This window comes from Centruroides sculpturatus, unplaced genomic scaffold, assembly GCF_000671375.1.
Source record: "Centruroides sculpturatus isolate CEXI.00-Female unplaced genomic scaffold, Cexi_2.0 scaffold1130, whole genome shotgun sequence".
NCBI lineage: Eukaryota > Metazoa > Arthropoda > Arachnida > Scorpiones > Buthidae > Centruroides > Centruroides sculpturatus.
In genome coordinates, this window is record NW_019385290.1 from 57,259 (window position 1) to 73,032 (window position 15,774).

Genomic DNA, 15,774 nt, shown 5'->3' on the forward strand with positions numbered 1-15,774 from the left:
GGCTAGTGAAATATCTGAAGAAATGATAAAATTTTAACTTTCTGAAAAGTAAGTCATTATTATATTTATTAAAAAAAATTGGATAGCAAGATAAACTTTTAAACTATATATTTTTCAAAAATGTTTAAAAATAGTTTGTGAGGAATCAGATTTTGTTTAAAGTTAAAATACTGTAAAATCACATAAGAAAATCAATTACAGTACAATCTTGGTAATCTGTCAATTTACTAGTTCAACATTAATTGATTCTCAGGCATTACTGGCTCTGTTGTCAAATTGTAAACAAACTTCCCACTAGTCCAAGCTCTGGTTTCCACTAAATGAACCTAGTATGATATTGAGCCTGAGCTAAGAAAACTTGACTTTGGGAATGATATTAAAAATGGTAAGACTCGTCATCTCAGGCTGCTGAAAAAAGGTACAGTATCTTATAACACAATACCATATAAAAATCAGCTCTTCAAAATTTTCCACCAGAAATAATGTATCTTTCACTAAATTTCCTACTAAATTTAGTAGTAATTCACCAACTTTGCTACATGATTACTAGCAATGATAGAAGACAACTGAATATTTTAAAAAAATCAGTGATACACTGAGAATTCCAAAATATAACAACATACAATTGCTCTCATTTTATATTTTCTTGCTATTCTTTGTGTTTTTAATTAATACAATGTACTAATATCATGCAAACAAATGTTTTCATTCCAAATGATTAACCATAGAATTTACCTTACTTCCAATAATCATGCAACCTCCTTAATCTGTTTCAGTCCATACCCGTCAGATTACTGAGATTGTACTGCATTTGAGCTTAAGATAATGTTAATTATAAATCTTAAAATTTATGTCATCTTACTGGATAATCGGATCCATCTATCTTTACAGGTGTCAACTGATCTTTGTTGTACTGAGCAAATGCTCTAAAATTAAAAAAAAAAACAGAAAGATTAATTTCACATTAATGACCAAAATTTTTTATGAGTTTTTTTAATTACAAGACTACACAAAACTCTGTATATACAGTAGAGCATCGATTATCTGACTCAATTGGGGGCTGGGGTTGGTCGGATAACCGAAAAATATGAAAATATACATTATTAGTATAGTATATTAGTATATCTCATGTAATTAGTACATTGCTATTAACCTATTTTGCATTAAATTTTCATCGATGTTAAGCCTAATAAAAATATTTTTAAAATAATAATCGTCACTATTGTATCATTAAAAATTAGAAAATTAAGCCTCATTTAAATACTGGCCCCCTTTCGTGGTCAAGCCAGTGTTGCCAGCTAAAACACGTAAAAGTACTATTTAAGTAGCCAAGACATGGCCAAATATTGTAGCGCCACATCACTAGCGGACATTTGAATTTGCTGACTAGAATGGTCGGTTAACTGATGTGACGGTTGATCGAAATCGGATAATCAATGCTCTACTGTATATAGAAGTAGAAAAAAGGACTAGAGGACTCCAGAAATTCCTGGAGGTTCCATCTATGGAGTCCATCAATTCCAATCTATCGACTCTGACGATCTATCGAGGTCTTACTCCATTCCAGTCACCCATCCCACCTTTGGATTGGTGTTCAAGAGTGGAGTAAGTGACCAAATAGTGTCCAAATGGAGTACATTGGGCCACATCATACCTGCTCAAACCACATTTAAAAGAACATATAATTTTATAAAAAGGATGGTAGCTTAATGCTATTAAAAACATTTGTTTTTCTCAAATTATTGTTTTAAGCTGAAATTTTGATTATTTTGTATTCTATACATAAGACTTTTAGAATTAAAATTTGATAAAAAAACTAAATTATTTAAGACATTACTTTGTATAGGAGATCAAATAAAATACATATTCATAGATTTAAGAAATCATATAATATTAGACGACACTCAAGCACTATTGTTGCTGAGAAAATGTTTATTAATTAAACATACACAAATGTTTACAACTTGTTCAAGACATCTTTAGATGTAGAATAAAAACCAACCATTGCAAATAAAGTTTTCAAAATTCTACATGTAATATTTATAAATTTATAGATTACTATTCAAACATTCCTCTCTGTACTAAAAGAAATGCATTCAATATGGAAATAGTTAAAATGAATAAACTTAGGGAGTTTAAAAACAATTTGATAAATTTATTAATGTAATATTATTAAATATTTATCCTATACAATTAATTAAATGGTTAAATATACTACAACAAAATACTGAGTTTTCCTAAAAATAATCAAAATGTAAGAACTAATTTAAATGTAATACAAATTATCAAACATTGATGGATTGTCTGAAACAAAAATTATAGCATTATGATTGTTCCTAAATTATATATCATAATCAAGAGGATGACGTTGACAAGGCATACTAATTCTACTGAAAATAATAGACTTCATATTATTGAATGCACATGTAAAAAAAAAAAAATCCATCAAAAAAATATAGGTGAAATAAGCTGTCGATTGAAAATAAGGAACAAATGGCAGCAGCACAGTTATATTACAGTCAATATCATTCAAACTGTCATGTGAAGAAATTTAATTGTATTGTAAATGATCTCTCATTGAATATATAGGCAATTAAAAATAATCTTTATAAATGGAAGATATTACAGCATATCTTCATTAAAAAAAATCCAATCATTTTAATGAATTTCAGTCAAGGTCTAATATCAAATAATATTTAGAATAAGTTAATTTTGTATAATCAAAAAAATATTTGATGAACTTCAAATATTCAGACCAAATGTTAAGTGATATTTGGAATAATTTGTATAATCAAAGAAAATATACTTAATTTAATTGTAAATTTAGTGGGTTTTAATTTTTTATTAATCTTTTAAAACCATCTAGATGTCATTACTTATAACTACTTATAACCTAAACTGAGTTGTAAAAATGTTTTATATTTTCCCTTCAAGATTTAATCGTTTTAGTAGGAATAAATGTTTTATATTTTAATATATTTGGTGAGATATTTCAGGTATAATTTATCATTAAATTAATTTAGCAGAATTATTACTGAAAATTATTAGCATGCATTATAAATGGTGAATCAATATTTGACAATGTGAATCTGTATGGTATTATCTATGTGTGCTTCAGTTACATTACCCAGACAAAGATCCAGATAGCCTAACTGGCAATGTGATCTCATGGTAAGTGTAAGTTGCAAGTTTGAGTCATATTTAGGCAGATTCTTTTCTTCCAGAACTTTCTAAATTAATTATAAAATTTAGAAAAAGATGGCACCTAATATCTGTATGCTTTATGTGACTTAAAAAAACATCACTGTATGTTACATGTTTGTACATTTGTTGTATGAAAAACTAGCATCTCCCGTCACGGCCTCGCCTGCTCTTATATACATATAGAACTTGGAAAATTTGAACTATCATAAATCTGCACAGATAAGACGACCTTCAGATAAAACGAGGTATAAATTTTCATCAAAGTTTTATAGTTTTAGCATATACCTGTATCTGTCATATAAGACGACCCCCAAACTATCAATGCCCTATGAATTTAGTTTAGATCAGCGATCATCATCTGGATAATACAGCATAGCGTATATGGAATTGTGCTATTGGTAATTTTTCGAATGAACAAAGTTTATTTTCTTGCATCTGACAGTACTGCCTCACAATTATTGCAAACATTGACACTGATTCAGGCTGATGACCTTGACTATTCACAAAAACATCATATGGACTATTTAAATACATTGGTGAGTGATTTGTTTTATTTTATAAAATTTATATAAATTTCAATTAATTTTTTTTGTATCTGTCCTATAAGACGACCCCAGATTTTGGGGCCTTTTTTTATGATTCAACTATCGTCTTATCTGCGCAGATATACGGTAATTGTTCATTATTTTTGGGTAATCAATGTGTAGTATTGCTGTAGAGTATTGCAAAATATAAAAAAATAAAATCATAAAACTTCTGAATAAGTTATATTGATTTGAAACCTAAAAAATTCCTCACTATACGCATTCAATTCTGAGCCCAATGAATTCGTTCTCTTCGTCTTTGAAACCGCTCTGCTGTAGATTCCCATTGTCTACAATTATGAACAATAACAGCTCTAGAACTTTTCTTCCTATTTGTGCACTCGCAGCTCTCAACATTATTTATCAATCAATCTGAAAAATATTCACTTGAGATAAATCCAATAACTATTTTGAATATTTTGTACAATTACCTGCAGAAATTAATGCCTAATGATTCAAAAACCCTCCATAAGTACATGAACTGCCATCTAGCATGACAACATCACTTTTTTAATTCCTTGAATATTTTGCTAATTAACTAATTATAATTTATTGTCAGTTCTTCAAATATAATAGTAAACTTCAATAATAGACTTTTCTTATAGACAGAAAGTACTAATTCGTGTGTTGCCATCTAGTGAAGAGAGAGAGAGAGAGAGAAATAGACAAAAATCCTTTGCAGTTTTATTTAATTAATAAAAAATCTGTAGGTTTGATTAGTAGTAAATATTCCGGGAATCATAAAGATGCTACAGTTAAAATTTGGTAATGATTGGTTCAGTAGTTTTCGCAGTTAGTGGTCACAAACAAAAAATATGTTGTCTCTTTATATAGTAACTAGCAGACCCCTCCACGCGTTTTTGTGGCTCAAAATGTATCTATTATAAATGTATAACACTTCCCCTGTGGGGGAAATTTTTTTAAAAATTTTTTCTTAGTGTACATTCTCTTGACGTACCCTATTAAAACACAATCAAAAACGCAAAAACCCATCATCTAAAATAATATAATAGAAGCTAAGTTCTTCACGGTATGCCTTAATTCTGTCTCTGCCCCCGCGGAGGAATATCGAAAAATCCCTTCTTAGTGTACATTCTGTTGACGTACCCTATTAAAACGCAATCAAAAACGCAAAAACCCGCATCTAAAATAGTATAAATAGAAGCAGAGTTCTTTACCGTAAGCCTTAATCCTAACCATCTCCCTTCAGTGGGAGGAATTTCGACACGTATATTATATAAAAACACGTGCATATTCGAATGCAGCGTTGTGTCAAAATTTCAAAGGAATCAGTAGGAACAAACAAACATTACATTTTTATTTATATAAATAGATAGATGATGATCCGCTTTAGTTCATTTTCACAGAAAAGCATAATGCCTCACAGAAAAGCAAACTTAGGGCGTCATACGCGTAGCGCCATCTGTTGGACATAAAAGCCTTAACCTAGATTATATATTTTAATTTATATGAATGTTTAACGGAATAATATACAGCCTATGTCCACCCTGAGGTTCCATTCTAAATATTGGTGAAAGAATTTTTGAAATCGGATGAGTAGTTTCGGAGATTACCTGCTGCAAAGAAACTTACATACATACAAACATTACCTCTTTATAATATTAGTATAGATATAGATTTGAAATTATAGTAAAAACTCTATTCTCTCCACTTACTATTTTTTTATTTTTGAAGGAATTAAAAAAAGCATTCGAGCATTTACTTTTTTAAAACCAAAACACCAGAAAAGAATGTGTGTAATAAATACATTATAAGACAAAAAGTAGGGATCTCACTACCAGCAATTTTTCACTTTTTTTGCAACAATTTTTGTCTGTAAATTTGCAAAAAATTGACAGGAAATTTCATGTTTAGACCAAATGCAATAATTCTCTGTATGATAGTGTATTTTTGTACATTTCAAAATTACTTTAATAAATCTATAAATAGAAGGCATAAATGTAATAGATCAAGATAGCTGTATGATAATTTTAAGTGAAATTTATTATTATATCAAATAGTCCCCTATCAAGTATAATGGAAACATGTACTTAATGGTCTGGCCTTTTGTCCCAGTCGAATTGGTCAGAGCCCCCTTGTTAATGTGTTACCATAGCATGGGAGAAAAAAAATTAAATGTATTTATCCCACTCCCTGCCCCTAGTTAATATATTATGTTCCTATAGAACACTATTCACTTATGAGATTAATCCGACCAGGATTACATGGTACACCGTAATGTATAGACACTTCTGCCACTCGAGTCCTGGATACGAAACTGTACCAAAAATTCTATAGCCATTAAAAAGGTTTCCTAGCTGTCTTTTTTCTGAGTAATAGAAACCTTAATATTCATTCAGTTTCTTGAACGAGAAAAGGCAAATTCTAAATAAAAAATGACAATGCCAAATAATATGTAATAGTACCATCCAGTCAATCTAATTTTTGATGATATAATAATAAAAATATTACTATTAATAGTAACAACAACAATGTAATAAAAATAATAAATATAACATGTTAGAAAGTATTGCAGTTTGTTGAGAAGAAAGACAACAAATGAAGCCACAAACAGATTTCTTTTATTATGTTATTATTATTACCAGGTATTTTTTTATTAATATCAATAGGACTTGAACTCCAATAATTTCAAGGATGCAAATACATTAATTTTCTCTCATAAGGTTGGAAATATTGCCACAAAGTGATATCCTGGCACCAAGCAGGTAATGAATTCAGACCACTGTGCAAATGCAGTTTGAAAGACAAACTATGCAACAGGGGCATTATAATTATGTTGAAAAAGGTTGCACCATATATTGAATCAATATATGGTGCATAATTCAACATACGGTGCATAATGCATAATTCAACATATGGCCCCTGCGCAATCCAGTGGGCCGTATACAACAGTTTTTTTTTTTCTGAAGTTTTAGAGCTAGTGAAATACCAAGATGTATTGAACAAAATATTCCAGTACTTTTATCAAGCAAAAAAAATAAAATTAGACTATTACAAAGTTTCCAAGATGTTTTGAGTATTACTGAAAAAAAATATCCAAGTTTTCTCAACATGCTGGCTAAGCTTAAACTCAAGTGCTCAAGTTATATTAAAGACATGGTCAGCATTAGTATCTGTTGTTCTTTAGACTTGTCTTTGTCAGGACAAATCAGCAGTTGGCCTAGGATGGCTAAAAAGTGTAGGCTGTTACAAATTTGTTGCCATTTCGGCTTAACTGACATTCTCAATGTGTTACAACAGATTTGCCTCATGTTACAAAAAAAAACTTTTAAAACTTTTGAGAATTAAATAACATGTACTGTACTTTACAATTGCCTACTTGAAATCACTGCAAAATATAAATGATCTTGCATTTAAAGAGTTCTTAGACAAAGTTCCTGAAGAGAGATCAACCATTAGGTAAGATTGAATTTGAAAAAAAAATTATAAAGAATAATATGAAAGAACATCAGCATTGGAAAGAGTACATTAAACCTTTTTGCATTATCTTATAACAAACCCACAAGAAAAATTTTTCCGATTTTAGAAAGCTGCAATTGTTAACAGTCTTGCTACCTAGAATTCTACATCAATAGTACAAATTCATTTTTTATGACTTTGGGAACTAAGAAATATCACAGATTCATCCTTGCTGCAATCACAGCTAAATATAGGAAAGAATGAATTGCTTGTGGAATGGAGCAGAAAAGAATACTTATCAGCAGGCACAAGGACCTCTGTTCTCTCAGGCATCCACCAGTTAATGGTCACAAATGACTTAGTTTCTGATTTTCCTCATATCTTCCTCATTTCAAAATATGCCCTTTAAATTCAGAACATACTGTTGACTTTGAGTATGACTTAATGAATTTAATCTCAATAAAACCCCAACAAGCAATATACTTAAGTTAATAAATGTTAACAATTTGATGAATATATCACTCAATGTACATGTCAAAGAAAATTCACTGTATAGTACCAAAAGAAACAGACTCTTTCAGTTGTGATCTTAGTATAGACTATGAGTAAGTTTTAATCTTTGTAACAACATTTCTAATTTTGTACTGGCTGATATCAAAAAATCTAAAATTTTTGTTATGCCAAAGCTTTATTTTTTTGCATTACCAGTTTTGCTAAAAAATTTTGAATTTTGCTACTGTTTTCAAAAACAATATTAACAAAAAAACTAGATTTAAAATTGCTAGTGAGATCCCTGAAAGTATATTTTGTGACTACACAGAAACTAATTTATACAATGAAGACATGCAATTTTAATTTATATTACCATAAAAATTACATAACACAGTATTGTAAAATATCTTAAAAATCTACATACCTAGAAGCTCCTTCTTTCAAGAGTGTGTCATTATTAAGCAAAAGACGCACATCTAAAAATATTTTTAAAATTAATACTTAAATTAAGTGGGAGTATTATAGATAAATATATTTAATTTTGAATATATTTTCTGTCTTTCAGAGATTATAACAAATAATAAAAATGTAAATATTTTTTCCATATAAATTTTGCATTTAAATAATTATTTTTAATAAAACTTATGACTCAGCAACCAATCAACCGGTGTGAATAACGTTTAAGTGAGGAATGCTTTCGTTACCCCTTCTGGGCACTTCTTCAGGCCAATTCTTATTTCAAGTAGGCTGGCCGTTGGCGTTCAAAAATAAATCGAATGAAGACACTGTCACTTAATTTTCGAATGTCAACGGCCAGCCTACTTGAAATAAGAATTAACCTGAAGAAGTGCCTAGAAGGGGTAACAAAAACGTTTGTCACTTAAATATTATTCACACCAGTTGATTGGTTGGTGCGTTGTAAGTTTTATTTACATCCCGGTGTTATACAGTTAAACATTATTTTAAATAGTTGAATATTTATACTGTAAATACACTGAAATAAATATCATCCTAGAATAAATCACTATGTCAATTACATAATTTTAGTTCCTTTCGTGTTGGGTACCAGCTATATTTTAATTTAAAAATTCTTGGGAATTCCATAACCCTGCATCTGCAGGGTTATAGAATTCCCAAGAATTGCCCAACCGCCTGCAGATGCAGATGCCACCAGTAATTCAATGATCCAAAACTATGGTTTAATTGTTTATTTTGGTTTACAATTATGTTCAGTTTCATTATCACTTATGTTTAATTTTGTACTTATATCTAGTTCTTAATTTTAGTTACTGATGACAGGCTGTAAAGTATAAGCAAGCCTGAAATGTATCCAATTATGTATGTAATCAACAAAATAAGCATAATTAAACCATAGTTTTGAATTGTTGAATTACCAGTAGCATTCCTATACACCTGCAAATGCAAGATTATAGAAATTCCAAGAATTCTCTAATTCACATAATTTTATATTTAAATAAAATTCTGTTTGCAATGTTTGCTTTCAAATCTGTCATGTGTTTTAGTTAGCAGAAAGTATACAATCAGAGTAACCTTGCATCAGTTTGATTCAAAAAACATATGCACTCTAGGTGTGTAGTACATGAGACTCAACAAAATATGATCATTGATGCCTACATTTACATCATCTGTATCCATACTTATATTATTTCAATTAAAAATGCACTATCTTGCATGAAAGCAAGTTTTTGAAAACATCTCCAAATTATTATATTTTCTTATCATAAGTATATGATGACATGGTACACTAAAAGAATTCCAAAATGAACAAGAACATGTTTCCACCGATGTATTATAAAATTTTGATATTTTTCTATCAAAATTTTCCTCAATGCCATTATTTTTAATTCTCATTTCTCAATAATTGATATCGTAATTAGGATATTGATAATGGAAATTTAGGATAAATTATAAACAACATTAAAACTGTCATCTTTACGTCATGACTTTAAAAGTGTTAAATAGCCAATTGAGTATACATATATGTATAAATAGCCAATTGCATATACATACTGCATGTATAAATAGACACTTTGAAATTTAAATTGAGTACAGTAGATCCCCCTATAAAACCGTTTCCTATAGTTATGATTCCTATAAAAATTGTGGCAGTATCCGTAAACAACGGTAAAAATAACTCCTGTAATACGTAAAACGTCATCGGGCAGCCAAACTACTTTCCCGCCGTCCGTAGCGCCACGCTACGGACGTTTAGGCGGATAAATTGAGTTTAGTATCGTCTGTTCATATAATTATATATAAATTAGGTACTGTACATATAATTATATATTAATTATATATAAATTAGGTACTGTATATATAATTATATATTAACTTAATTTATTGTAACTTTATTATAATTAAATATATATTTTTCGCCGTCTAGCGTCACGCTACGGCGAGTTAGGCGACCTATCGTCTGTCCAGTACTGTAATTTTATACATTTCTTGTGAAAGAAACATTTCTTATTTAACGGCCATAAAAATTATTTATATTAAGGATGTCTCCAAAGGTCAACGAAGTTTTCGCAGAAAAATAATATCAGAAATCGCGGCCGCGGTTTGATGCGCTGTTCCGCGACGAAACCAAGCTTTAGCAACGGGCGTAGTCGAACGGTACACACTCGGTAAGCAATCCTACAATTTTTTGTTTATAACGTAGTTTATACGGATTATTTTCAAAAAAATATACGTATTTTGGAAATGTTGAGTCGAATTAGTCTAGAATCGATTAATTTTATGAAAGAAAACCTTTCAAACAGCCGTAGTCCGTAAACTATGATTCCTACAAAATTGATTCATAAAGAATGAAACGTATCTACCGTCTTATAGGGGGATCTACTGTATTAAAATACACAGATTAAAAAAAAAAAAAAAAAAAGGAAAAAAAACAGCAGATTTAATTAATCTTCAAATACTTTTGTTTTCATTAATGCAAACTTCTTCAGGAATACTGAGAACGGAACAAAGCTTTTTTTTTTTAAAGTTTAAAGAAAACATTCTTTCTACAGAGGTAATGGATCACAACAGGAAATTAATTACTAGGAAAAATTATTATGTGAAAATATATAAATATAAATAAATGAGCAATTATTTATTGTGAAATCATCACAATGCCAGGCTACAATTTTTAATCATGCTCTCCATCTCAAATTAAAACTGTAGTGTCTTGCCCCCATACATCATACTTTTCCTTTAACAATAAAGTTGTGCAATTAACTGCTTTCAGGGGAAGTTTTGAACTGAAATAACTTGACTTCCAGTTTACAGCAGAAGTTCGTATATGCTTAATCATGGCCTCCCGACCCTTAGCTTTCCATACCAGATCTCGGATATCACATAACTCTATTCTCAAGATTAAGGAAAGCCAGACAAACAGACAGATAAACAACAGTGGAAAGTTATAGGTCTACAATTTTTTCAATTGCAGCCCAATAACAAAAGACACACAAAAAAATGCTAAATATGTCAACAGTACATAAATATGAACAATTGCATTTTGAATTATTGTTATTTACCAGTTGAATTTATAATTCTCTTAAAACTAATTTAATTAATTATTTTAGATAAAACATTAAAAATCCCTTAAAAATATAAATAAATAAAATTTAACTTTGAACTTAAATTAGTTTATACTTATTTTCTTATCATTTGTTTTTAATACAAAAAATATTTTCTAAGTTTACTGTATAATAAATATTCAAAAATAAAATTACCATTAAATACTTCATTGAATTCTCCTGGAGGTGCATGCAGGATAAAATCAGACACAATGTGAACCTGAAAAAAATATTTTCAGAGTTAATTAATTATATCATCAACCAAAATAAATGTAGAATGTAGATAAAATGTTAAAATTATTTCTGTTATTACTGTAAACAATATTAAATTGATTTATTTAATAAAATATGCAATTAAAGTGCCATGACTTTACACTAATATTTGAGTAAATTGTCTCTGGAATTGCTTACAGTTTGTATCCATTGAGGCATACTCTTGAGAATGAAACATCCGCCTCTTCAATTTTCAACCAGTTTTAATGCAATTTTTGTTCAGCACAGCCAAATTCATTAATGTATCATCATCATATCATATAATTAAGTGTTTCAGTACATTCCAAAGATTTTCAATTAGAATGATGAATTAACCAGCACAGAGCCCAGACAAATATATTAAATCAGTATTATGCTCCCTGAACCAGTTCAGTTCATTACAAAATAAGCATAATGGACTTTAGTATTATCATCCTAAAACATTTACAAACCACCAGAGAAAAATGATGAATTGGTTAACCATGTGTCATCCAGCACTTTAACATAGTCCTGACTTCCTGATTTGTTCAATAGAGACTTGTGGATCCAAACCAGACCAAGAAAACAAATCCCAGACCCGTGATGGCAAACCTATGACATGTGTGTCAGAGGTGACACACATCGACAGACAAAATGCTGAATAATTCAAATACTTGTCATATTATTTTCTCTTTTACAACTACAAACCTAAAACGTTTTTCTTGATTATTATTTAAATGAATATGGGCTAAAGTATCTTAGTCAGAATCAGATAATATTTTATAATCGTTGGACGCAGATGTACTTTCACCACATCGCCACCACTTCTATTAATTTTAGCAGGTAAGGTCGGCGCCACGTCTCCGCCATGCTACCATCATCTGTCCACGCCAGATATACAGAGCAACAGTACTCTTTGAGACATTTTGCATATGACAAAAAAATACATATTTGTTGGTTCTACGAACATCTTTAAATTATTTTGTATCGGGAGTCAGTGCAACAACACTGCAAAAAGTTAATTGGTAAGAAACATATCAACCTTTTATAAAAAAACATCGTGATTTATATTTATTTATTTTTACAGCCTTGTAATGGAGAATCAAAAAATAAAAAGGCAAGATTGAACGATAAAGGAAGTGGGAGTAGCAGTAACTGGCCTTTTCAAGACATATGGACTGAGCTGTACGCAATTATCCAATTATCGACAGAAACAATAGATCATTGTGCATACTGTGTAATGAAATGGTAGTAAGCAGAATGTGGAATGTAAATAGACATTTTGAAACAAATTATAGTCAGCTCTTGAAAAGAAGTATCGATGAAAGGAAGGAATACATTTCTAGGCAGCTACACTTCTATAAAAGTCAATCAAATTCCATCATTAAATTTGTAAAATGCTCTACAAATTTAACATCAACAAGTTACTGTATTGCTTACTCCATAGCTCAGCATGGAAAAGCCCTCAGTGATGGAGAATTTATTAAAGAATCATTTTTAAGATGTGCGCCAGCTTTATTTCATGATATGAAAAATAAAGATGATGTTATTAAAAGAATTTCTGAGTAACCACTAAGTAGAAATACTATCAAAGACCAAATAATGGATCTTGACAAAAATGTACATCAATTTAAAAAAAAGCATGAATAGTTGTAATTTCGATTTCCCTTGATGAAACTACTGATGTCACATCAAATGCTCAATTGGCTATTATTGCTAGATATTCTGATAGTCTCACAATGAGAGAAGAGTTGATAAAGTTAGAATCAGTGTCAATAAGTACATCAGGAAACAAAATATGTAAGGTTGTTATAAAAACATTTAATGACTTAAATATTGATATCTCTAAAATTGTGTCAGTTACGACAGATGGGGCAGCAAATATGGTGGGAAAAATGTAGGATTCGTAAAATTGTTTATGGAAGCTATTAGATATCCACTTATACCTTTTCATTGCATTATCCATCAGGTGTTGTTGTGAGCCAAATCGGAATTTTCTGAATTGAAATATTTAATGTCAGTTATAATAAAAATTGTGAATTTTATAGCTGCTAGATCCCATCACAAATGAGAATTTTCTGTACTTTTACAGAAAGCTGATTCATCCTACAGTGGACTACTGATGTTCAATAATGTGAGATGGCTGAGTCGAGATAAAGTACTTGAGTGATTTGTGGAGTGCTTTGAAGAAATTAAAGTATTTGTTAAGAATAAGGATCTGGCAAACTTTCCTCAGATGAATAAGTGGGTCAGCAATTTGATGTTTTTTACAGATCTCTCCATTTATATGAATACACTGAACTTAAAATTACAAGGTTTTGTCAAAAGTGTTGATGCTATGTTTGATTCTAGAATTTATTATTAGTTTGTTTAATTGGGGCAGCTGCTTAATTGGGCCAAATTGGATTATTCCCAATTAAGCAGAATCGAATATATATTATATATATATATATACATACATACATACATAGATATACACAGTGGGTGATCAGTTAACAAACAATTCGTTCCAAGACCATGTTTGCTATCTGAATAGTTCATTAACCAATTATCGATTTACCATAGATTTCTGTGGGAATTTAATTTGTTCTGGAGACCCCAAAAAGTAAATAAAAAATTATATACTTTCTTACTATGTTTATTTACATATAATAACAAACTAAAAGCAATCTCCATTTTTTCATGGATGGCACATCTTTGTTTCTCAGATGCAATTTTCATTACTCCTTTATCTGCTTGAGTCTTTTTGATTATATCTTTCTTAGCTAAGATTGTATCTACTGTAGACCTGTTGAAGTCATTTGCCTACAATATCAGACATCTTCTGCCCACTCTCTACTTTGGCTATTATCTCTTGCTTAGTTTCTATAATGAACAGAGTTCTTGACACTACACTCTTTTTAGACCCCATAATATTATCAGTTTTTTAAATAAAAGTTCAGAAAAGCACTTACAAAAATTCAGAAAACAGAAATTAACTAGTGCAGAAAAGGTTATGTATATAACTGAGAAAGTCTCGTTCCACAAACCATGTATAGATGCCATTAAAATATAGTTTTACAAATATGAAAAGCAGCATCACTTCTTGTGTTTGTTCTGTCAGGTTTTTGTTGTCTAAACATAAAAATCTTTCATGAAAGTGTTCGTTGTCTAAACATAAAAATCTTTCATGAAAGTGTTCGTTGTCTGACTTGTTTGCAGTCTGAACTGTTCGTTAACTGATCACCCATTGTATATATAATTTTATGGCATATGTTTTTCTTTTGCCTGTAAGACAATTTCTTCCTTTGCTCTCACATTCATACACATCAAAAGATTTTATTTTAAAACTCCCAGAAGATTATAATTATATTGCAATTACAACTAGAATATTCTAGCTTTGAAAATGCAGTTGATATATTAAAACTGCAAGAATTTGTTGACCTTGATGAATTGTAAAAGAAATTTTGTGAGTGTAAGAGTGTTTTAATTATCAAGGCAGTTATATTGATAAGTGACTATTTTTTTTCTTTCTGTGTTCCAAACATAAATTCATGGGATTTTTACTAATAAGGAGGGAGTTTGACATTTGAGTCTAAGATTTGAACACACAGCCTTAAACACACACAGCTCCTTGTCCAAATAATAGAACCCACTTTTGAAGTAGTTCCAAAAAACAGGCTTCTGAAAACTGAGTGTTTAACTTTCTTTTCTTGGAACAGTGATGGCTGAATGGATAAGATGCTATGCCTAGTACCTCATCTATTCAGCCTTCACTGGAGCTGCTCAATGTAGGTTTGGACTTTTGCAATATTTTAGTTTTTTTTTTATTTTATGTGTAAAATTCATTTTATTTTTTTACTGTATCATTAACATTATTATTGCTCTTATTATTCCTCACATTTAAAGCTTATAAAACAAAAGATAAAAAAATTATGACATCATTACCTGTTTAGCAAAAATCTCTGTATTATAGGAAAAATTATGACATCATTACTTGTTTAGCAAAGTTTCTATATATTTAATTAAATTAACTATATAATGTTGTTAAATAAAATTTTTTTTTATTTTTTAATATTTATTTTCAGGTCTGATGATATTGTCATATTCAAAGTGTAACAAACACAAGTGCATGAGGAAATTGTCCGTAACATTAACAATTAAAAAAACACTGCAAGTGTGCTACCCTTTTTCATATCAGACTTGTCTTTTTAGTTCATGAGCAGTAATGTCTGAAGTTTATTTGCTTGTGGTGACATAGTATGTAATCACAAGCTAAAATATGT

General features: G+C 29.8%; 1 protein-coding gene across 1 annotated transcript in view; it reads right to left on the reverse strand.

The window, feature by feature from the left end:
• Positions 1 to 791: 791 nt before the first annotated feature.
• The window catches only part of LOC111637242 (F-actin-capping protein subunit alpha-like), a 30,482-nt gene continuing 15,499 nt past the window's right edge, over positions 792 to 15,774 (reverse strand). Inside the window, exons 2-4 of the mRNA XM_023382687.1 lie at positions 11,435 to 11,498; positions 8,125 to 8,176; positions 792 to 926 (exon numbers count right to left, since the gene is read on the reverse strand). Coding sequence (XP_023238455.1) covers positions 854 to 926; positions 8,125 to 8,176; positions 11,435 to 11,498 — 189 coding nt within the window. The 3' untranslated portion in view covers positions 792 to 853. The remainder of the gene's footprint in view (positions 927 to 8,124; positions 8,177 to 11,434; positions 11,499 to 15,774) is intronic.